Here is a 26,085-nt window from a genome sequence, read left to right as displayed (position 1 = left end):
AGCACATACAGTACATAAAGTATCTAGTAGTTCATTATAATCTACTTTCATTCCCACATTGATCTCCTCACACATAACGGTAGGAAATCTGTCGCTAAGGCTAAAAGACTGGATCATGTCACCTGGTATGTTGGCTAAAGAGTAAAGGTGCCCATACACTGCCTGCGATGTCTCGCAGCAGTGTACGGACACCCGATACCCTGTGAGCCGCCGGGACCTTCCCAGTGGCAGGGACACATGCGACACATTGTGATGGATCCCATGCGTCCCTGCTTCCCGCCCGCCTCGCCGCCTGAAAGAATGGGTCGGGTCTGATGCGCACGGGACTGCGCATCAGACCCGACGGCATGTCAGGGAGGGACGATTGGATGCAATCGGCCGAAGGACTAAATCGCCTCAGTGTATGAGGGCCTTTACTGTAATAGCAGGTGAATGACTGGGTGCAAACTTCTATTACAGCCAGGGACAGTTATTGGACTGTTGCTTACCTCCCATGTTAGGGATCGGTCTACCCTCTACCACCCCCATGGTCATGCCTCTCCACCCAGCTTAAAAAAAAAAAAGTTCCAAAGGAGAATACTGCAGCCCTGTTTTCCTTTTTGGTGGTAAGTGTAGATGTGATTTAATTGTATAAGGCTTTTGCATATGCTCAGTTCCGCAGCTTATGCAGTGTGACTACTCAATATATGCCTGAAATGTTAGTGAATGTACGAATGATGGAACATATTGGTATAAGTAGGCAATACAAAAAGAATTGTTTAATAGTGTGTTCTTTGGTACAGGCAGAGAAGAGAAATTGCGTGGATAAACAATATTAGGAGGGCTTGTCGTCATTTACCGGCCATGGTTTGGGATTGTAAAAAAAAAAAAAAAACCCACCACACAGACCCACACACACACAAAACAAAACCAGATATCGGCCTGCATTCCCATCTTTAAAGCTCACACAAAAGAACATGGTTTAATTTAGGTAAATAATGATAGTTCGCACATACCATTTCCCTGATCCAGGTCATCCCCAGTTGCTGTCCAATATAATACAACTTGTTGGTCTTTAAAATCTGCTTCCAGGTCAATGATTTTACTAGGTCCAAAGACATCTACTTTAATATCTGGTACATCTGTTACAACAAAGGCACCTCCTGAAGATGTACGGCTGAAATTTCCAAAATTCTGAGTTTCAGAGGTAGGTTTTGGCTTTGGTGGATTGCTGGTTATAGTACCTAGTAAGAGAAATGAGTCAATTCTGAGGACTTGAATCAGTGTAAGGAAAATGTGGTTCAAACAATAGGACATAACATAATTTGATAATACTGAACAACCAACAAAATTATTAGAAAAAAGGTCCAAATGGTAGACAAACATGACATATTTTAGTAGAACGAAGAAAAAAAAGAACAAAACACTCATCAAGATTTAAAATTACAAAATAGATGAATAAAAAAAAAAAAAAAAAAAAAAAAGATAAAAAAGTATTCTAATATCGCTCGATCCCGGGTGGCTGCTGGCATTTAAAAAAAAAAAAAAATTTTGGCAGGGGGGGGGGGGGGGGGGGAGCAAAATTTCTAGTTATGCCACTGTGGATACCCTTTAATAAGACCGCATAACATTGGACTGCACCAGCGGTCGGAGCGTCCCACCGGGGTCTGGAGGCCGTTACCTATACCCTCTGCTGAGAACCACTATAAGTAAGTATATACCAATTTACACTATGTGCACATAAGTGGGACTGAGCATTAACAAGGAAAAAAGTTTACTAACATACTAACTGTATAGGAAATTTGGAGTTGTTTAATATAAATTAAATGATTATAACAAAAATTACACATGTAAGATATACCATATATATTTGAGTATAAGCCCACTTTTTCAGAACATTTTTTATGCTGAAAAAGCCCCCCCTCGGCTTATACTCGAGTAAGGGTCCCACTTTAGTCAATACGTTTTCCCAGTTTGTTTGTTGTAAAATGAAGTGCCTCGGCTTATATTCGGGTCGACTTATACTCGAGTATATATGGTAATTTAAACTAAACTAAAATGTCACTTGGGATTTTGAATAAACATTTTAGACCTGACAAATAATCTTAATATATATATATATATATATACACTATTCCACATCTTTTACTTATTGGGGAAAAAAATTGGGGGGCTTGATTCTGAGGCTGAAGCACCTCAACAAAACCATGTTGCACTGTAACTGGGGCAGCTTTAGATGAGGGTTCGTGTGCAAATGCAAGTCTAAATTGCAATGCAAAAATCATGCAACATGCAAATGCAGCCAGTATTTACCATAAATACAGAAATAAACAGATTATTACACATTGCAGGGTTTGTGCTGGTGTACTGCTCTTTTTTTTTATTTTTGCTATACTTTAAAATTATATACTATTACCATTCTCAACATAACCAGGTAGGTATAATGCTCCACTGTTTGGTATGGCAACTTTTTCCTCTTTGTCTTCATTCTCAACACGAACTTTCAAGTTGTATCTGCCATTTCCTTGGTATCCGGTAAAGTATCTGGAATAAATTCCGTCATTCTTGAAAATATCCGCACCTTAAAAAAGGAAAGCAGAATGTTAAGTAAATTCATAAACTGTTATTGTATGTCCAGAAACACTCAACGAGTTTCATCCCTCTGCATAAATTTGCTGGATTTTCTCACTACTGAGGAAATCCAGCAAATTTATGCAGAGGGTCGAAACGTTTGTTTTTGCACATTTGACACCTTCCCATACCAGCAGGATGCTTGATTGCCAGATAAGAGTTTTTTCTTTTACCTAAATGTAAGGATTTTTTTTTTTTTAATACTTCAGTAAAATTTGTAGGTTTACAAAAAATAAAAAATTACATCATTGCCTTTATATCTCCTTATACGCATCACTACGTCTGAACTGTGGGAAGGACCACATCCCGCACTGAAGGAGAATAATACTGATTTGTCACATGCGAGTCACAAGTGGTTTGGAAACCACTTTATAAAAAAAAAAAGGAACATTTGCATCTGTTGAGGGTGTTATTATTGGTAATTATACTGCACTAGGAGGCGCTGTCATCACATTCTTTGCAGATCATAAAGGTTTTGATTTGAACAAATAATAGAAGAAAAAATGACTTTTCAGTTCACATTGGTTATCTATGATTGCAGAGCATGGGTATAGCACTATAAATCACTAAGGCCCTTATTCAGATCTGTGCGGCCGGAGCCGCATACGGTGCTCCGGCCGCACAAACCAATCCCCGCCCACAATACGGATCGCCACGGCCGTCCGTACACGGACGGCTGGCGATCCGCATGAAAATGGTGGGGCGTACGCCTCCACCATGGTGGGAGCTGCCCCCTGCATTCGATGGTCTGCGACCATCGAAGGCAGGGCCGCACGCCCCACCAGCTCCCGCAAGCTGAGACCACACGGACAATCGTCCGTGTGAAAGCTTGTATGGGGGCGGAGAACTGACATCCGGCGACGTCAGCTTTCCGCCCCCATCACTGGCGTCATAGCCTCATTACCATGCATACGCCCCGCGTTTGCATGGGAACGCCCATGAAACGCGGGGCGTATGCATAGGGAAATGAGGGTATGAAGCCCCTCACGCCCCTATACGCCCCCTTTGCGGCGTAGAAACTTTATGTGCGGCGATTTCGCCTGCACATGCGCAGATTGACCTCTGCGCATGTGCAGAGTGAAAACATCGGCGGTACGGCCGCACGCGGGCCGTACCGCTCAGTTCAGAATAAGGGCCTAAATCAGCATGTATTGGGAACTCTGCTGGTTAGTGAAGAGCTCACAAATTGAGTATTTTCTTGTTTACTTTGGACAGATAGATCAAGGTTGAGTAGGGTAAAGGAAATTTTTTTTTTTTTTTAATAAAGTGTATGTTTTATTCAATTTGATTACGGTCTTAAAGTTGCAGTATTACTTTTATAAATTTGATAAACTATATCAAAATCGCTGCTTTTATATAGTGTCGAGTATCCTTTAAAAAGCAGCGGCATATTGGAATAGTATTATTTGGATCTGCGCTTTGTCCAAGCCTGTTTTTTTCTCTGCCTATATCTTTGTTCGGCAGCATCTGAGGAAGCTGCCGAACAAAGATAGGCAGAGAAATGCGTTTTGGAGCCCTGCACAGCCCAGCTACTGCCAATTGCATCACCCCACAGCGGTCTCCACGCTACAGGTATATGGGATAATATCCTATGGACACCAGCACCCGGAGCTTGTCCCTATGGCCAAAAGGAGTATTGTGCTATATACACTACAAAGAGTGACAATTGTAAATCGGCTCTGAGAAAGGAAATGGCGTCCATCACCCATCTAAAAAGGAGATCTGCTTACTAATGGGACTGGTAACTATCATTCTTACAGCCTCATTATAAACATTACTTGATAGAAAGAACATTTATAACAGCCAAAATAAGCCTCACAAGGAACATTCAAATATTGCCTCAGAATTTTATGTTATAGGTTGTATGTCTCTATAATTGAAGTGTAATTATGTTTAGGATATGTATGAAGTATTTTTCATTAAAGAAAAAAAAAAATAGTTTTTTTAAAGTTGCATCACATATTATTTGAGTGAAGCCGCGCCACCTAGAGGTGCCAGCACATAGCGGTCACCACAACACACTTTTTGCTCTGATCCATAGAGGCACACAATTCCTCTGATAGGGGCAGCAGCTAAAGGTCCATACACACTGGGCGACTATGCCCAGCGATGATAGCATTCATCGCTGGGGGGAAAGCCGCTCAGTGCATACACACCGAGTGGCTTTCCCCCTGCCCGGCGCTGACAGAGGGGGGGGTTTGGGGACAGCTTTGCATAGCGCAGTGCTATGCAAAGCTGTCATCAAAGCCGCTCATCTGCTAGTATAACCAGCAGATGAGTGTCTTTCCCGTCGATGATGCGGGAGCACACATCAGCGCTCATCATCGGGGCATACACACTGGGTGGAATGGAGCTGAAAGCTGCTCAAACCTGCTGTTTTGAGCGACTTACAGCTCAAAGTCGCCCAGTGTGTGTGGGCCTTTAACTCAAAATATATCTCTGTCCACCAGTGTTACACCAGCGCTACTGTCTGACCGAAGGTCACCCCCCCCCTTTTTCTTATACATGAACAGCCTGGCATAAATCTATTAAAGGGTATCTACCTGCAGGAATATGTTCAGACTATTTAACACAATTGCATTCCACACACGTCTACCTTTATATTGTGTTTAAGCAATGTTCGTTAATTTGATTTTAATGTGTCTAAACCTATTGTATATAACTCATGCTTGAACGGTAGTCAGATATACAAAGACAAACTGTCACCTAGGCCTGCAAGAGTGTAGGCATCACTGCTGGATTACATGTAAAGCTCCACACAAAAGTGAAAACACAAACTTGATGCCGTTCAAGCATGAGTTATACACACACACACACACTAGATTAAAACGCATTACAAATTAAAACGCATTACAAATCAAATTACCGAAGATTGCTTAAACAGGTAGAAGTTTGTGGAATACAGTTGTGTTAAATAGCCTGGATGTGTCCCCCTCTGGCTTGCCCCAGTAGGGTCTCCTTTTCATCTGATATATTGCTCCATGAGTACACACCTTTAGTTGACTCCATGTTGATTTATTTCAACATATACAAAAAATATATATTTTATAAAAACTTGTCAAATGTTGGTATTTTGAGCATTATAATTTTATTTTCGTAAAAAAAAAAAAAAAAACATGAAAAAAATTAAAAAATTAAAACACAACACACTTAGTATAAAAAATCTTTACCTGCACCATTGTCCAAAAGAGACAGTGTCATCACCTTTCCATTCTGTGCTTCAATAAATGCAGTGACCTTCACTCCTATAACTGGGGCAAAGCCCTGGGTTACTGTTGCATACACAATCAGTGGACTGGGGTATCGGCTTGTGTCACTGTTCATATACGCCTCAGCAACAATCGGTGACACGCCTGGATTGGCTGCTCTGGAATTCACTGTTAAACCAAGAACTTGGTCTGGTTGCGCATTACATAAGCTGTATTCCCAAGCACCTCTCTGTAATGAAACGCACACATTGTGGTTATAGTTTACGGTAATATAAACTTTATGAACAGAACTATAAAATAAACATTTTATATTTTATTGTTATATGCTCAAAAAAAAAAAAATGATGTTACCAAAACCTGTTCCATAGAAGCATGTATAAAAAAATAAGTGTAATCTGCATGTAAGACAATATTTCTTCCTGCTCTCAGAAAAGACACCTGTATCGCGTCATAACAGCTCCTCCCCATGCAACAGAATGGCATTGTGACAACAGTATTTGTAGTGTCCCCCCCCCTCCTTAACCTTTAAGTTAGTTATATCAAAATGAGTGGCAATGTGTAGCGAGGAACAGGACCACATGTTGTGAGACTATGAACCACCCGATCATACCCCTGGACCTCTTATATCCAGCAAAGTAACAAGTATGTATTATAGTTACTATCAACCATATTCAGCATTAGGAGTTCTACACACAAGGCAATTTCAGCCCAATTTCTAAGCGATCTGAGTAGAAAAAAAACAAAACACTCCAAATGTACCCCTTTTTGTTGCCTAAATGCAAATTACTCGTTTGTAATCACACTCTTAACTCGGCCTTATGGGCCTGATTCGGAGTCACGTGCTACTGTGCCTACAACATTTACTGAATTCATATGCGAATGTGACAAATTACTGAACTAATCTGCAAATCTGTGTGCGAGAGTACAAGCCTATCCCACACACTTTTCTAGTGCTGCAGACAACCACCACCACTAGTATCGGTAGTCACATGGTAGGTGCAAGAGATCTAGGATAAACCAACATCCCTCTTCCGTATACACAAATAGCACAGAGCTTTGGGCCTTATTTTGGTTCATTCTTTCTGACAAAATCCTTCTTAGATGGGCAAAACCATGTGCACTGCAGGTGGGGCAGGTGTTACTTGTGCAGAGAGAATTAGATTTGGGTGGGGTTTTACTTCAAAGTGAGATCTATATTGCAGTGTAAAAATAAAGCAGTCAGTATTTTCCCTGCACAGAAACAAAATTACTCACCCAAATCTAATTCTCTCTGCACATGTTACATCTGCCCCCCTGCAGTGCACATAGTTTTGTCCATCTAAGAAGGATTTTGTCAGAAAGAATGAACCAAAATAAGGCCCTTTATATCCACACCAGTGGTCGCACTGGGAATTTTTAAGTGGGTGTATAAATAGTTTAATATTTACCCGAGAGTGTTCCCCGAAAAGTGGTATTAGCGTGTCTTTAAGTGAGGCAGACTGAGGTGGTGCTGGCCCCCTTGACACATATACCGGCACTTTGAGCACGGACATTGTTGTATGTCATATTGATGTATGCTGGCACAGTTTGAGCACTGACCCACACCTAAAACACAGAAACAGCCACCCTACATGTCTCCCTACTCATACAATACCCTCCTAGAAATACCTTGTCACTCACGCACCTACATGCAACGTTGGACACATATGGCATATGTGCACATCCTTTTATGAGAAGCATGCACCGGAGGCTCAAAAAATTCACTCATTTTTACAGATGCTTCAGACTCCTAACTATTTGAAACTGCCTACTTATAGGTTCTAATAAGCCATCTATTCCATGCACCTGAAACGTATTACTTGATTGATTAAGCAGCATCCATGTTATATTTTGTGAATCAAAGAGGGAAGACAAAGAGGTCTTTGTGACATGAATTGTATTATAGGTTTAGCTCATACTTTCCTAATCTACCAGGTCATGCGGTAGGCACCTGATATTTTCTGGTGGTCTTCAGCACCACCGGGAGAGTGGGCATCACACCCACTTCCTAGTGAAGTGGGCAGAATTGGGGCGATACATACGTTGAATCCACAGTACATTTTAGTCCCACCTACAATTCAAATCTGTGTAAATTTCAGAGTTACTGTGAGGGGGTGCCGCCTAATGGCGTGATCTGGTTGGCCCCACCCCCATCACCAACTTTCTCCTCTCCTGAAGAGGAAAATGCAAATGTTGGCAAGTATGGTTTAGTTGAAGATATAGTGAAAATATAATGAAGTTGTAAAAACCCTTTAAGTTTTGTGCCATACCTCTGCAGTTCCTGGGATCGTTAGACGAGCCGATTTTGAGATTAGATCACTCACAAACTGGTCAGTTAAATAGACTTTCCCATTTGGATCTGTTAGCTTGATGTTTGGAATTGTACTGGTCCACGTCACTAAAAAGAAAGTGTCATTTCCTACGGTATTGTCGATGGTCACTTTGCCAGTCAGACATTTATTTTGCTGTATTGTTGATGCAGTACTCTCAATCTGTTCAAGAAAGAAAAAAAACAAGTTTGGCATTATGTAAAATGATTCTCTCCACGGCTGTAAAGGTAACAAAAGTAAAGACTAGGTCAGTAAGCCAAGATTTTAATATAGCACAAATGCATTGTCCCCATGAGATTCGAATGGCATCCCACAGTCAGGATCTGGCACTCAAAATACAGATGCTGGAATCGCAGGTCATGAACAGAGGACTGGTGCTGAAATTTCAACACTGCTGGAGATGCTGACAGCGGAGTCCCAAATGTAGGCACCCTGACTGTAAATATATAGTTAGGTCATGGGTTTTGGTTGGCTTGGGGCAGAGGGTAATCTTTAGGAAATGGAGAGGTTAGGGTGCAGGGTAGGAAGGTTAGGCACTAATGGGAATTGTTAGGGTTAGGCTTCAGGAAAGGAGCTGTGGAGCGGGAGGGGCAGGGAAAAGGTAACTAGACTTACTGGACTCTGCACGTGTTACATCTGCCCCCCCTTGAAGTGCAAATGGTTTTGTCCATTAGAGAGAATTTGCTTGTGAGTGAACCAAAAATCAGGCCCTTAATGCAGATTTCTGCTCAAGCATGAGAGAGGCTCCAACAGAAATCTATTAAATGCCCTCATTGCGGTTGCCTCAAACATGTTAACCCAAAGCTCCATGTTCTAATCCTGGATTCTATGGTTTAAGGCGCATAAACTGATCATTTACTGCTCATGGTGACATGCTGTCAATTATGCTGCACACAGAGAAATAAAGGATTTATAAATCGGAGTTGCACGTCTCTCCTCACTGATATGATTTCTTGCAGATATATGGAAAGCTGCAACTTTAGAGAATATTCATGAACTCGATGTGAATAATGCATTGGTAAATGAGGGTGGGAGTAGTGTTTTTTTTTCCCTGATGTACCACTGGTCCAAGCAGTCGCTATAGGTCAGAGTATAAAGCTCTATGAGGGGGATTAAGCCCTAATCCTATCTGAGACCTTGAAAAGCTGGGGCTGTAACAGGGGACTGAACACTCAATTTCTCGAATGCAGTTAGTCGCTTTAGGCCAGTGATGGGGAACCTTCGGCCCTCCAGCTGTTGAACCACACATCCCAGCATGCCCTGCTACAGTTTTGGTAGTTGGCCATTCAAAAACTGTAGCAGGGCATGCTGGGATGTGGAGTTCAACAGCTGGAGGGCCGAAGGTTCCCCACCCCCGCTTTATGGGAGGACCCTACCCAGTCAGTCCCCCCACCCCCCTCACCAGAATTGCTGCTAACAGAACAGACTATGGGCCTGATTCAGCATCAGCTGCAGTTTTGCTTCAGAAAGTAATGCAGCGACTGCAGTTTCCGGCATGCTGGGGGGCCACACAGCACAGGGCAAGACATGTGAAGTACCACTCTGATTGCAATCCTATGGTGGGATATGGATCATTGGGTAGACAGCAGGATGGTTGACGAGCATTAGGTCGACATGGGGTTTTTGAAATTTTTTGGGCCCAAATTTCTACACAGTCGACATTGACAGAACCATAGCACCACAAGTGCTAGCTACACTCGGCACACTATTTTTATTCTCCCACCACGCCCTATTGGATGGTAGGGCATGAAATACCGCTGGTCGGCACAAAGAAAAAAAAAATGTGAAAAACCCTATGTCGACCTAATGCGTGTGTCGGCCTACAATCATGTCGACCTAGTGACTGTCACGCAGTCTATATGGTGGACTCCTGCCTGTGCAGCGGCTGCGTGTGAAGTCACGCAGCCCCCCCTAACCACCCACCCAACTCTGATCACCACCCAGTCACCTAATAGCTATATGGCAACACAGTGCAGCTATGACACACAAGGAGACTGTGCCTATACGATAGAGATATGTGTGGACCGACATTCTGTTCTTAAAAAAGTCTCATTGCCGCGGTGCCTTCCAATTGAACTTGCAACCAGGGATTTGTGTATATGGGCGCTTAGGTGATAAAACAAATAGAGATCTATTACATACACACTTTGAGGAATCCACCTGTTTGATTCAGGGTCTGATTATGAGACCTTTAACCTTGTTTTGCTCCCAACAAGTGTGCCCCAACAAAGAGACTTCCTTTTCTTTTTGATGTTCTGAGATTCACTGACTCTGGGTGCACCACCGATACTGTAATGTCATTTATCTACACGGCTCGGTGTCTTGAACCTGACCCTCTCTGTGAGGGAGAATGAGGGAGAAAATGCTCTGTTCCTGGACTTCCCTGGGAATGTACATTCCCAGGGAAGTCCAGGAACAGAGCATTTTCTCCCTCACAGAGAGGGTCAGGTTCAAGACAGTATCGGTGGTGCACCCAGAGTCAGTGAGTCTCAGAACAACAACAAAAAAAAAAGGAAGTCTTTGTTGGGGCACACTTGTTGGCAGGAAAACAAGGTTAAAGGTCTCATAATCAGACCCTGAATCAAACAGGTGGTTTCTTAAAGTGTGTATGTAATAGATCTCTATTTGTTTTATCACCTAAGCGCCCATATACACAAATCCCTGGTTGCAATTTACTCGATTTTAGGCCTGTGATGAAGATCTTGTGTGTGAGGTGGGCTGCACTGGTGTAATATCAGCGCCATCTTTGAACCAAACCATTGAACCATTGTACTATTTTCAATTGAACTTGATAATGCAGGAAGAAATGATGGCGGCACTCGCAGACTGGTGATAACTTCTTTTTATAAAAGGCATAAATAGATGCAAGGGTGAACCGACGTTTCGGGGACACAGCCCTGTTTTCAAGGTGCAGATAATCACTATCTGCACCTTGAAAACGGGGCTGTGTCCCCGAAACGTCGGTTCACCCTTGCATCTATTTATGCCTTTTATAAAAAGAAGATTTATCACCAGTCTGCGAGTGCCGCCATCATTTCTTCCTGCAATATATATCTTGTATATTGTGTGAGACAGTCTATACACAGAGCAGGACCGAACTTTTATTGGAAAAAAAAAAAAAATAAAAAAAATGCAGCTGCTACACTGTAGGTGCGAGTGCAGCAAAGATGTATGAGGACACATCTATACATGTGTCGCACGGACAATCGTCCTCTCTCATTATGTGCTTCTCTTAAGGGGCCTACACATGTAGCGATGCTGAACGATGCTAAATTGCTCAGAACGATTTAGCATGATCGCTCAGCACACATTGATGCGTGCTGAGCAATCGGTCAGGGCCAGTGTTCTCACCGGAGATTAACCAGACCAATTAATAACCAGCGTCATGCATCGCTATCGCTCCTACACATGGTGCAATGTAGGGACAGTTTCTAAACAAAAACAAAATCAAGGTATCACTAAGAAAATGCCTTTATATCGTTACATGTGTAGGTCTCACCCTGTGACTTTACAGTTTTATTGCAAAGTTTATTACATGTCATGGCATACCTGAATAGACTGTTGTATATCATCTCCACTGCTGGATTTGATCCCACTGAAGGAGTCAATCAAACCATTTGCATCAACTTTATCAGATGCATAAAGTTGTAAGCCACCTGTGTGCAAAAAAAAGAAAAGAGTTCAATTATAATGGAAAAAAAAAGGGGGGGGGGGGGAATGAAACTGTACAGTATGCTGATACTTCATAACATACATAAGCACACATATACTGTATATATTACATACAGTATATATTAATATAGAAAAGTGCAATTAATAATGCTTTAGGTGGAAGACTACGGCTTGTGATTAGATCTCCCACTCCCCTCCTCCGATCTAAAAAGTGATAAACTACATTGATGTGACGTGGCTGGGTAGATGTAAGATGGCAGAGGCTGACAATCCACTTACCTTCTGTTTGGCACTTGCATCTTTGCACCAACGCTGCAGTGTTTTCCTCTGGATTCCTTAATACACTGCATTTGTACAGGTTTATCAGCCTCAGCCACCCTGCTCAAGGACTGTAAGGAGCCACATCATTTCTGCACTGGTAATTATCCCTAATAATGACTCAATGGGACTTCAGTAGTTTACTGTATGTAGTACTGCACATAAGTGAAGTCAGAGTGGAAATGCCTGCCTATATAATATTTTGCATATGAACAGGACTTTCAGTTTTCATTAACTGATGTTTCCATAAGGAGCATTTTAACGTTTCAAATGAGGTTTAAAGAAATGCTGAACATTGGGCCAGATTCAGACCTGACTGCACAGTTGCTAATTTTCGGACCCCAGCGATCAGGTATACGCCGCCCCACCAGAGACAAACTCAGCCCTGTGCAAGCCTGCACATTGCTTAGCACGGCTTGCAAAATGACCAGAAGGCCTGCAACTCCATTTGTAAGACGCTCATCTTTAAATAATCTTCCCAGTGTGTGAAGTCTGTGTGTAGCCCAGGCCTTACTCGGCAGCTGCAATAGAGACAGGCTGACAGAGGCCGGAGCTTCCCCTAAGATGCTTGGGCGCACCAGTGTTTTCCCTGACACTCCCAGAAAAAAAATCAGGATCAGCTTTATTGGCCAGGTATACTTGCGTATACTCATACCCCTTTCTGACATACTCCAAAATCCCAGGTTTTTGCACATGAATGTGCACCAACCTGGGATATTGGTATGTCTGAAAGGGTCAACCCGGTGTTAAGACCAGAATCTCTGACCCTTTCAGACATAAGAAAAACCCGGGGTGTCTTTATTTTTTTAGAAAATTACCGGGTAGAACTGCTTTACCCGTTAATTTGCTGCTGTGAAAGGGTGCAGGTTGCACCCAGGAAAATGAGGCAGCAGTCAAAATGCTGGGTAATTCCCGGGTTGCATGTCTGAAAGGGGTATCAGATTCTGTTTCCTGTTTACAGTATAGACATGTGGCACGAACACCACATTAAATGGGTCTGGCGTGCTAGGCATTGTTCAGTAGGTGAAAACTACAAAAATTAAGAACACCAAATGGCACTGTCTACCAATACATAATCTGGAACCAAAGCTTCCCATTATCAATATGTTTTATCCAGTTCCATGTGTTCCTCTTATCAACCCATCGGCAGTTCAAGTAACCACACTGACCTTTTAACAAGGCCCTATGTTCATATAGCATTTCTTTTGAAAGGCAGGAAGTATCCTCTCCCACACCACAACTTCAACAGTTCCTGATTTACACCTCTTAAAAAAAAAGGTATGAACACTCACTACAAAGAGGTGTAAATCAGTATTTGTTGAAGTTGTGGGAGAGGCTACATCCTGCCTTTCAACAAAAAAAATCTATATGAACATAGTGCCTTGTTAAAAGGTCAGTGTGGTTACTGCTGACGGTTGTTAAGAGGAACACATGGAACGGGAAAAAACATTTTGATAACTGGAAGCTTTGGTTTGGTTCCAGATTGTGTATTGGCAGACAGTGCCATTTGGTGTTCTCCATTTTTGTATTGTATTTGGTAAATCCAGGAGCACACCGGCTGCAGTCATGTAGGTGCATACATATTCCTTATATAGTTACATTGTTAAGCAGGTGGACCACCTGGGGGGGGGGGTGGGACTGGATCATGCTTCGAGGACTCAACTGGGTAGGACAGGTAATGTCTGCCATATGGTAATGCATCAAACAAGGCAAGGTATTTTCCTTGTGCGCTTCTTGGCTCTGGAATGGTACAGATCCTGGACAGAGGGGTTCTTGGTTCCAACAATCAGCCTTCCTTACCACCCTTTTCAGCCTCCTTTTGTCTCACTGGAGGCTTCATACCATACTATACTATTATTGAGGATCTTAGCATGGACTGGACCATTTAGGAGTAGAAGAGAAGCAAACATTTCTGTGGGATATTGAACTTCCCAAGTTGCCTCAGGAAAAACAGCCTCTGCTGTGCCTTCTTAACAATGTGTTGGTCCCCCATTTGAGATCCTGGAGTCCACCATGCCTTACTGCTGGCAATCACAAGTGGACACATGACAGCTGGCTTTTTCCTAAAGTTCGCTACCATCTCCTCAGTCTTGCGAGGGTTTAGGTAAAGGTTGTGCCTGTCACACAAAGATGTCAATGGGCCTACTGCGCATCTGTATGCAGTTTGGTCCCCTCCCTTGATTAGCCCGATGACTGATATTATCCACAAATTTCATGATTTTAACTGATTGGTCTACAGTGAGAAAAGCAGGGGAGAGGACATATCCTTGGGGCTCCCGTGCTAATAGTGTGCCTGTTACCACCCTCAAATGCGTGGCTTCCTGTCAATCACCTTGTGAATGGGCAGTTATCAAATAGTTGCAGGCATTTATCACAGGATGGCATCACGCATGCGTACTATAGGCCATACGCATGAGCAGCCTATCAATAACTACCTGACCTGAGAATTCGCAGCCACGTGATCAGGTCTGAATCAGGCACATTGGTCCTACCAGCCGTGGTATTATATTTATTGTGCTTTCTCGATCATGCATTTACAGATTATTTCCGTTTAACTAGGAAAGCTGCCAGATAATGCAGGGTGACCTGCTCTTACAGGATTCGGGTACGGATCATTAGGTCAACAGTCATTAGGTCTAAATGAGTCTAGGTCGCCAGTCAAAAGGTCGACATGGGGTTTATCATATTTTTGTCCTGAATGTAGACATGGACACTGAAACGTAGCTCCACGTCCTCTCATGGCTCGCTGCACTCACCATGCTTTGGGCACGGTGCCTCGCTACGCTCGGCACAGTATTTTATTCTCCCACCACCACCTAGTTTATTGAAGGCACGTCGCCTCAAAAAAAAACAAAAAAAAAAACATACCAACCTAACTCATGTCGACCTAAAGACTGTCAACGAACATGCTGGTGACAAAATGACAGTATCCCTCACAAGCATGGGTTGTCATTGTAATTTCATAGATCTAATAATGCAATAAACGTAGAAAGTGTACCATGCTATGTAATACATTTACATTGGTTCTATCAGCTGCCACCATGAATAAAGGTGCACCTAATTAGACAGTCACATAACCCACCTGTCATGCTTGATAACTGTTCCAGTCCTTTATCTGCACTGTTCCCAAGAGCGAGAGTGTGAATAATCGCCCCACTGTTCTTTACTTCATCAAAACAGCTGCTAATACCAGTGTCCTCACCATCTGTTAACAATACAATTTCTGTGCCATAGGTGTTGCCGTCACTAGCTTTGTTTACCTGCACAAACATGAATACAATTCATTATCAAATGCTGTATTTCGCTATTAGGCTCTGCTGCAAAGAATACACCTGGTTTTGGGGTGTTCTGATGTTAGAAATTAATCTCTGCAAGTGGCATTCATGGAATGAAGATCTAGCTGTCAATCAGAAATGGCCACCAACTTTCCAACTCACTGGTAAGCATATACATCTTTGTAGGAAACATGACTACCACAGGGTAAGATCTCAAAGTGGTTATAGGTTGCTCATAGCATCTGGTATAATTTGGTCAGTAATCACATTATAATTTGGACCTCCCCAGCATCAATGCACGGTGCCAAATTCACTATAGGCTCAGCACTGAGGAGATGCAAGTAAGTACATAACACAAGAACAGTTACATATAAATGATGGTTATGCTGGAAATAAATAAAAAATAAACTGCCCTATCAGTGTTTTTCCTTAAAAAATAGCTATTATCTATGCCGCTGTTTTGGTCCTGCTGACAGGTTTTTTATTATTTTTTTGTTGTGGCTATTATTTTGTTTAGAGCTACATGTATGGACAATCTGCTTAACAGGGTAGCCATCTGGGGATAGGGTGGTGGGGAGGTCTGTGGGGACTCCAGTCCCGGGCCTAGACAGAAATGGAGCCCAGGACTGGAGTTATCAAGTATAAACTGTCATAAACAAAGTTCAATTTCCCTTGAAGCAATAGAGGTTGAGTATTGAAGCCAGTGCTGCTCACTAGGAAACTGGAGGTTCAAAAACGGGAAAGGGGGCCTATGCTCTATGGTATAGTATTAAACACTTTTCACCACAAAAAAAAATAAAGTAAATATAAATAATAAAATATAAATGAGTAAATACCTCAAATCCTTTGCGAACTCCAGCACATATATTTGTACCACCATCAGCTGCCTTTGGAAGAAACTGTTTAAGCTTCTCACGCTGAAAGGTGTCAACAATCTTTACTAGTGGGGTTAAAATGGTTGCACCGGTAGAAAAACTGACAATTCCAACACGTGATCCGGATTCAACGATTTGCATGATGTAAACTTCAGAGGCTTGGTACATGCGGGAGATTCGATCAAACTGCACATTATAAAGGGATAGTTTAAATATATATTGTTAATGAAATTAAAAGACTAAATTTGGTAGTATATTTATATTATATAGCATGGTAATTTTACACCAAGCATGAATCATAAAAAAAAAAAAAGTGAAAAGCATTGTGTTCAAATCATTAGACATGGATCTGAATGCGGCCACACCTTGTGATTATTAGCTGTGCAACATAGTGCAGTAACCTGTGACGTAATCTGAACTGGTCGTAATTGAGCATTCCCAGACAGACGAATCCTCCTGAGAGTGTTTCATGCCAGTGCAATTAAAATGTGACATTCAGTATATAGTTATGTGCTTGCAGGGGATGCAGTCTATTACCCGGCAGTCAAAATCCCGAAACTTTCTCCCTCCGTGGGTGTCCACACGTCACCCATAGAGGGAGAATAAATTAGTGTGGCGCGCGCAGCGAGCCCGGAAGGGGGGGGGGGGTCGATCCACGTTCCCCCCTTGTCGGGATTTCGGTGGTCGGGATTCCAGCGTCGGGATTTTGAACGCCGGGATTCCATACCGAATCCGCTTGCAGAGTTGCATGTTCTATACTGAGCGTGATAGCCGCTGTTTCTGCAGTCAGAGTTAGAAGAATTGCCGTCTCATGGATATGTAAATCTCAGATTATTGGAAAGGGGGGGGGGGACACACATTTACATTATGCTTATAATTGCTGGAGGCATCCCATATGTTAGAAGGTACACACACACACACACACACACACACACACACACACTATAATTTCAATAAATTCAATTAATGCAGTAGAGATAGTTAAATAAAAACTGCACCAAGGTTTTCCTTATTATTAAGGTACAGATTGTTTTTATTAATGCAGCACCCCCCACCCCCTTGAGCATTCACACCCCCATGTACAGCATTTACACCCCTTGTGCAGCATCCCCATGTGCAGCATTTACCCCCTATGTACAGCATCCCTCAATTGCAACATTGCCCCTACTGCAACATTTACCCTCCATGTGCAGCATTTACTCCCCATGTGCAGCATCCCCTCATGTAAAGCATCCAACCCACCCCCATGTGCATTTACCCCCTTTGCATCATTCCCCCCATTGCAGCTTCTCCCCTCATGTCCAGCATTTATCCTCCCCGTGTGAAGGATTCTCCCCTCCCCCGTGTAGCAGAACTGCCGCGGGTCCCAGAGAACACACTTACCTAACAAGTATTAATTCCTCCCTACTCTGTTCAGCTGATTGCATGAAGCTGTTTTTTTAGCTAAGCTTCCCCCGATAAGCCCCACCCCCTTTTCAACTCTTGGTTCCTGTGATTCCCTCTATAGAAATCAGGCTCCTCATTGGATGTCGGCGGCCATCTTTTTGAAGCCCAGCATCTGCACTGCAGTACAGACTAGTGAGCATCTTCTTCCTGTTGCCTTTGCTTTGCAGCCATCCGGCCCATAAATACTAAAATTGGACTGGCCCAGGAGGCATACGGCACTCTGCCCCCCTGCCCAGCCCGCCCCTGACTTACACCATGTTGTAGTATAAATAGTTAATAAACACTTTTTAAATGAGAAAATAGCCCATTGTTCATCATGTGAGCCACAAGTGTTCTATAAAAGAAAAACAGCTAAGTGGGAACAGAACTTACCTGACCCATGCTTCCTGAAACATCAAGGACCAAGGTGACCACTCTGTCCTTATACTGCAGCAGGCTGATAGTAGGTGGAGGAATGTTGGTGTCCGGTAGAGGAGCGCTCTGTGATATGTCGGTGGATTTCCTAATCACTTCCCATGTGCTCTGCTGGTCGCATAATCGGTTTTGTTGGTTTGGAGCTTCTTTGTTATGGGAGTTCTCATTGCAGAATGCATGCACCTTAAGAAATGGTCTTATTAGTTCATGGTTGGAAATGATTGCTGTATAGGTAATGCCCTCTCTATTTTATGTTACGATTATTATTGTTTTGGGAAGTGGTCTCTACTAACGGAGGATTATCAGGAAGGGTCAGCATTAAGAGTCCAAAGCCTATAACCTATAGGATCTGCACACACAGGGGCCGTCCTGTCGATGCCGATAAGATATAGATGGCCGCCGGGAACCAGCATCAGCTGAGAGGGATGGGAGGAGTGCTGCAATAAAGCCCAATGGAACTGCTTTTGATGTGGCAGATCGAAGCAGCAAGCCGCACATTAGGATCAAATGCAGCAAACACTGCGATTCAATGTAATTTTCAATTTTATTTAGACTATCAAGTCCAAAATGACACTGAATCACACCATGTGTACACAGCACTAGTTTAAGTACAAATATCAGTTTAAAAAATATGTCACTGGAATTTGCTGCTAAATAAAATCGGCATATTTCCATGGAGTGGTCTATATTGCGCATCCCTGTGTGATGTATATAATTTTTTCCTCACGGTATTACTAATGAATGGTGCCAATACGGTAAAATAAAAGCATTACAAAGTGTAGAAGATAGATATTGGCACATATATTATTATACTACTTGCGTAACAGAAGTTGTCTCATGATTTACAGCAAAATTAAACACTTTACTTTTGATACTTACTGGTTCCAGTGCTTGTCCATACATAACAGATTCATGCACATTTCTGTCCACGTTTGGATAGAACATACAGCCTTCCTCAAAGAGGCCAGTGATAGGGTCAGTTTCACAATCTACTTTTACATATGTGTTCTGCACAGGGTTGTATTCATCAATCTTGTTTAAACCGCTCATGCTCAGGGGACATCTGAAATAAAGAGAAACAAAAATGTTATGAAATACAATTTATACTTTCACCTTTACAAAATCCACTATGTTGCAGCAGAAACACTTCTGACAGGTGATAACATCTGTATTTTAATTGGTTGCTGTCAATAATGGTTTCTGACTATTTAAATTAAACCAATGTAGTGCACAGGGCAATAAATTATTAAAACCAGGTTTGCCATAGTTAATAGAAGGTATACAATCAAGTAGTCATCTTTTAGAAGGTAGGTCAACACCATATGGTTGACACGGCCAAAAGCTCAACAGGTTAAAATGGTTGACATGACAACACAATGGTCATATCAACACAATGGGGGAAATTTACCAAGATGGGAGTGCAATTTCACATGGGTAGTTTCTATGGGCAGCCAATCAGAGTCTACTCCATACTTATTTAGCACCTAAAAGATAACAGATAGTCTCCCGTCTTAGTAAATTTAAACCAATATAGGCAACGTATATTCGCTGCTGAAGAAGCAGGTAAACATGTCCCATGATGTCCGCCAACCGCCCTGACCAAATATGGGCACACCTGCATTTGTCACGCCCATAAAACGCTGGATGGGCCTCTGCGACCACCCCCTGCCTGTCCATCATTATACAAACAGCCTGGTGGGTGTAAAACTTGCCAAAGGCATTCGAGCTAGAGGTTTGCGCACTATGAGCATGCTTAGACCCCCACCAAATTTGGCCCTGTGCGAACAGGCCTGAATCGGCCCCTAAGTCCAGTCCACCAGCCAGAGTGGCAGTACTTTATGATTAAATTGCATTTGCAGTGTTACTATAGCCATGTATTTGTATCACTCAGTTATGTAACATTTATTCAGCACTGTAAGCAGCCTTATATACACAGTTGAGAAAAAACAAAAGGGACTGCACAGCGCTCGGAGGATGGAGACCCTAGCGGCCCGCACTCCTTGGGGAAAAGTCTCGGTTCCCCTGTAGGTACAAAGGCAAAAATAGAAGGGTGGAGTGCTGGCGCTCAGGGGTTTTTTGTGGTTGGTTCGGTGTATTGTCAAATACTGGGAGCTAAAACTGTGGGCTGGGTGTTCTGCTGGTGGAAACAGGGGGCAATAACTGTGGGCTGGGTGTTGGTGTTGAAACTGGGAGCAATAACGGTTGGCTGGGTGTTGAAGATGAGAGTGACGGGAAGGCGATCTTTGACTAGATGATTGCAAGCTGTCCCGCGGTGAGGCAATGCCTGTTGTCTCCCCGATGGGTGATGGTGTTAAGGTATCTAGATCCCTTCACGTCAATCCTGGGGTTGGTGTATGTACCTCCGAAGACAACGTAAAATGGTTCAGGGTATGCAAGTTGTGTGTTGAAACGGTGATAGTATCTTACCGTGAGATTCCGATGTATCGGTGGATGTCGATGGTGTGTGCCTTCCCCAATCCTGATGCGTTGACACGGTTCCAGATTTGAGTGTGTCCGTGTAGTGGGTGGAAGGGGACTTATGGGGGTGCACGTATACAAATGAAAGAGGTGAGCTGGTGTATTTACAAGGTCAATTTATTGTGACTATTTACAGATAGAGTAACAATAAAGTTAGCAATGATAAAATTACCAGTAGCAACTGGAATAAGGAAGCATATATTGAAAAAGAGCAGGTATTACCATGAGTAGTGTACACTACTCATGGTAATACCTGCTCTTTTTCAATATATGCTTCCTTATTCCAGTTGCTACTGGTAATTTTATCATTGCTAACTTTATTGTTACTCTATCTGTAAATAGTCACAATAAATTGACCTTGTAAATACACCAGCTCACCTCTTTCATTTGTATACGTGCACCCCCATAAGTCCCCTTCCACCCACTACACGGACACACTCAAATCTGGAACCGTGTCAACGCATCAGGATTGGGGAAGGCACACACCATCGACATCCACCGATACATCGGAATCTCACGGTAAGATACTATCACCGTTTCAACACACAACTTGCATACCCTGAACCATTTTACGTTGTCTTTTGAGGTACATACACCAACCCCAGGATTGACGTGAAGGGATCTAGATACCTTAACACCATCACCCATCGGGGAGACAACAGGCATTGCCTCACCGCGGGACAGCTTGCAATCATCTAGTCAAAGATCGCCTTCCCGTCACTCATCTTCAACACCCAGCCCACAGTTATTGCCCCCTGTTTCCACCAGCAGAACACCCAGCCCACAGTTTTAGCTCCCAGTATTTGACAATACACCGAACCAACCACAAAAAAACCCTGAGCGCCAGCACTCCACCCTTCTATTTTTGCCTTATATACACAGTTACATGAACTTCTCTTTACTGTAATTGACCAACATGCCACCTCTAAGCAAAACCAGGCGTATGTGCCTGATCCGTATACTGACAAGGGTGTGTGCGCATTTTTTCTTATTCTACATTACGCAAAAAGTGTTCAAGAAAATTATAATGTACTGAACAACAGATTTTAAATATAGTTCCTCAGTATGGAGGAGATGTAGTCGCTCTTCTCTATGATAAGAGGCTAGAACGTAATAGCGAAGACACTGAATAGAAGTTTCCCAGATCTCAAATGTACCTGGTTGCCTCCACTTTGCCCTGTTTGCTGTGGTAGTAGGGAATCTCATCATTGTATTCATCAAAAACTCCCCATCTCAGATGAGCCCATTCATGGACTAACACTCTTCCTGCAAATATATATAAAAAATACATTAGTACATTCATTCATAAAAAAATAAATTTCGGGGGAACTTTGCCAAGATTGGAGTTCGATTTCAGATGGGATGTTGCTATGGGCAACTAATCAGATACGATCTTTTATTTTCTAGAAGGTGCTATATAAATAAGAAGTAGAGGTTCTTATGTATTATCTGGGCTTCCATATTAAATGCACCCCATTTTTTCATACCCCTACTATCCAACTACGCATGGAGTTGATTTTATATAGTGTGGCGAGCGCAGCGAGCCACCGTGCCCGAAGCGTGGCGAGCGCAGCGGTCTCATAAAAAAAACGGGAGCCCAGATATTACATAAGTACCGAAGTAGATTACTGCATTTTGGGTGGTGAGAATCCCTTCCCTAGGAAATATATTTTCATGGCTGTACTAGGTCATCCAAAAGGTCACATCATCTGTACTGATGAGTCTGGTGGTGGATTTTAACTGCAGCCCCCTATAGTAAAATCAGACAAAAATTGTATGTGTGGCCATATGCAATGGAGAAATGCCAGGCAAATGTACATTGTTCCATGTTTTAATGTACAATTCATTATTTCACTATTTTTTTCTGTGTATGCAACAATAGGATTCATCTACAGATAAGTGGGATGCACAGATAAGACGGTCTCCTCTGATAACAGACACTGGAGCAGATGTATTCAGCCTGGAGAAGAATTTGCAGCCTTGCGAGTCCACCAAACCCCGCCCGGCGAACGACCGCCCCCCTGCCGCCCCCTCAAAGTGCGGCTTCGCCCGAACAGCTGCGAATGGATGTTTTGCATAAACATCCATTCGCATGGCTCGGGTAACCGCCCACATCTTTCGATGGTCACCGACCATCGAATGATGTTTAGCGTGCATGCAAGTGACTTTTCAGTTGTGTATATATGTGTGCACGCTGGCGTGGATACGGCCGGGCAGCTGACATCCGGTGATGTCAGCCACCCTCGTCACTGCCTCATTTCCATGAGAACGCCCAGCGTTCTCATGGGAACGCTCATGGAACGCTGGGCGTTCCCATATGGTAATGGGGCAAAAACAAACGGGGAGTGACTTAGTCCCAGAGTATGGGACGCTGTCACTTTAAGAAGCGCAGGTCTGCCTTATTTTAACAATATTAATATACACAATTATTAGAATATTAAATTGTATTTATTTAAAAAAATAGGGTACATATTAGTATGAAGTGCACTTCAACATATCAACATTGAATATTACATAAAATCCACATACATGACAAACAACAGATAACATAAATAGCTGGCTGGGTGTTTGAGGCAATTTGGCAGGCTTGAGATATTATGGCAAGATAGTTATTTCTTTGTTAGTGATTTGTATTCCTTAGTATAGTTACCAATCCTGGTCACAGTCAGTGTTCTCCAGCAATGAATTGTGGATAGGGATGCCTCCTGAAACAGGTGTAATTCTGTGGGTGGCACGTCACTGATCTTCCTTTACCAGTAAGTGAACTGGATATCTGCTGTCCACTGTGGATGTGACCCGGCTGGATGAATAAATGGACGGATGATGCAGCAATGGAGCTCAAAAACGCGTTTCTCCGCGTATCTGTCGGCGGCTTCCTCAGTTTGAGCTGTCAAAGGTATAAAGAGCATATTTATACTGTGCATGTTCGCGCGTCCCGCGCCCCCGCACTTCCGGGTTTGTATGCCAAGCCTCGCTTTCGTTTTACTTATATATATAGACGACGGCGGCCATTTTAGCTCCGTCTGATTCAAGCCTCGTTTTGATAAACTGGGCTGTCATAGCCATCCTGTTTATATGCTTGTGTCCCAAGCCTCGTTTTGGTTTTGCAGTGTGTGTATAGATGGATCTCAGCGGCCGTATTTACTTCCTGTATTCCAAGCCTCATTTTAATATAATAGACTGTCTCAGCCATCTCATATTTAACAATATACTCCAAGCCTCTTTATCGAATGTAGCCATATTTAGAATACACCTCAAGCCTCATTTTCTTTACAAACATACCATGACAGACATTGTTTTCAGTCATAGCCATATGATGATTTATATTTTGTCTGTAGCCACGCCTCTTTTTCTTTTTCTTTATATATCGTATATTTGGCTATTAAGCCACACCTCGCCACTGGACATAAACAAACAACAGACATCACAATAATATACATGAAAAACGGAAAGGGAAAAAGATTTTTCTATTTTATTAGTTAATATAGAAAAAAAAAAAAAGGGGGATTATATATAGATAAATCTCTATATGATAGCAATCATAATCCGATAATCATAAAAATCGACAATAATAATAAAGATGAGACAAAAACATTTTTTTCTGGGATAAAAAAATCCTGAATAAAAAATAATAAAAAAATGATCTCCATACATAAAAATATTAGAATAAAAATATATATATTTTTATTTTTTATAGACATAATATAGTATAGACCATAAAATAAATGGTACAACAATTTAACTAGTTCATACCGGGATAAAGTTACATGTATCGTATATCTTTGTATTATTCTTTATGCATCGGCACAGAACAATTATTTTTCTTTTTTAATTTAAAAAAACAAGGAAATATGGTGAAAGAAGGAATAAGGTTATACTAAGACCCCATATTGCATTACTAAGGGTGGTCCTAGAGGGTACAAATCATCTTATTTATTTATTAATTAATTAAGGGTGGTGGTAAATCGTCTTAAGTCGCACTTATTGTGGGTCAACATTTATTTTCTATTACTATAAAGTACAGGGCATCACATTTTTTATATGTATATATATATACACACGATAGATATTCTTTATGTGGGTTTCACAGGTTAAGGATGGACGTTAGATGTCACAGACTATCACGGGTGGGAGAAGTAGGGTCCAGTGAACCCTACCACTCATCCCATCCTGGACCGCCTACCACAACGGGACTGTGTAAATTAATCATAGGGCCGAAAGTTTTCAATATATTGTCATCCTATATTCTTCAAACAAGTTTTAGATCACATACAGTTTAATTCGATACTGTCATTTAGACCAAGGGGGCTGAGAGTTCTTAAACAGAATATCCAGTATGCTTCACGCCTGCACAGCTGGACATATCTGTCCCCACCCCTCGGGGTACTCTTAATGTGTTCAATTGCAAACATCTTTATCCCTTTTGGGTCTACCCGTTGGCAACCAGCCATATGTCTGTAGAGGCTGTTGTTTTTGCTCATTTTAACAATATTACGTTTATGTTCCATGTAACGAACATGTAAGTTACGGATGGTGCGGCCCACATATTGTAGGCCGCATCCGCACGTAAGGATGTAGATGACATATTTTGTCTTACAATTTAAGAAACCTTTGATAAAAAAGGTTTCACCTGACACATAGGACGTAAATGTGGTGGTTTTTCTCTCAATGTATATGCATGATGCACATGATCCTCCTGACCCTCCTCCCCCGCATATATGGTAGCCATCAGGTGGGGGTGGCATCCAGGTGGGATTACTGGTTTTGTCGTTAGCTTTTTTCTTGTAAAAACTTGGAGCTAATTTTGTTTTTAGATTTCGTGATTTTCTGAATACAACAGCATTATTAAAATCTATTTCTTTATTAAGGATTTCATCCGATTTTAATAGGTACATATTACCCTTCACTATTTTCTTTATTTCCATAGCTTTCACATTATACTGTGTAACAAATGTAGCTTTTCTCTCTTTAATCTGGTTCTTTTTTCTATCTATCTTTGATATTGAGTTATCTTCTTTTGTTTCTAACAGTGTTTTTCTTTCCATATTCTTAACTATGTTCAGGGACTCATCTAGCAATTTTTGGGGGTACCCTTGTTCTGAGAATGCGCTATACTAAGGAATACAAATCACTAACAAAGAAATAACTATCTTGCCATAATATCTCAAGCCTGCCAAATTGCCTCAAACACCCAGCCAGCTATTTATGTTATCTGTTGTTTGTCATGTATGTGGATTTTATGTAATATTCAATGTTGATATGTTGAAGTGCACTTCATACTAATATGTACCCTATTTTTTTAAATAAATACAATTTAATATTCTAATAATTGTGTATATTAATATTGTTAAAATAAGGCAGACCTGCGCTTCTTAAAGTGACAGCGTCCCATACTCTGGGACTAAGTCACTCCCCGTTTGTTTTCTCCCATTAGTAAGAG

At 42.0% G+C, this 26,085-nt stretch overlaps 1 protein-coding gene across 1 annotated transcript in view; it reads right to left on the bottom strand.

Annotated features, from left to right (window-relative positions):
• Nucleotides 1-26,085, bottom strand: part of LOC146026400 (calcium-activated chloride channel regulator 1-like) — a 74,776-nt gene that overhangs the window by 4,644 nt on the left and 44,047 nt on the right. The window contains exons 5-14 of the mRNA XM_083157044.1: nt 21,803-21,911; nt 19,047-19,230; nt 18,126-18,350; nt 16,269-16,493; nt 15,240-15,417; nt 11,717-11,823; nt 8,108-8,329; nt 5,781-6,048; nt 2,396-2,560; nt 996-1,223 (exon numbers count right to left, since the gene is read on the bottom strand). Of these exons, the coding sequence (XP_083013170.1) occupies nt 996-1,223; nt 2,396-2,560; nt 5,781-6,048; nt 8,108-8,329; nt 11,717-11,823; nt 15,240-15,417; nt 16,269-16,493; nt 18,126-18,350; nt 19,047-19,230; nt 21,803-21,911 (1,911 nt within the window). The remainder of the gene's footprint in view (nt 1-995; nt 1,224-2,395; nt 2,561-5,780; nt 6,049-8,107; nt 8,330-11,716; nt 11,824-15,239; nt 15,418-16,268; nt 16,494-18,125; nt 18,351-19,046; nt 19,231-21,802; nt 21,912-26,085) is intronic.

The sequence above is a fragment of the Crinia signifera genome, chromosome 8 (genome assembly GCF_055691185.1).
Source record: "Crinia signifera chromosome 8, ASM5569118v1, whole genome shotgun sequence".
NCBI classification, from domain to species: domain Eukaryota; kingdom Metazoa; phylum Chordata; class Amphibia; order Anura; family Myobatrachidae; genus Crinia; species Crinia signifera.
The sequence above is the reverse complement of the archived record's forward strand: the minus strand, read 5'-3'. Positions and strand labels throughout refer to the sequence as shown.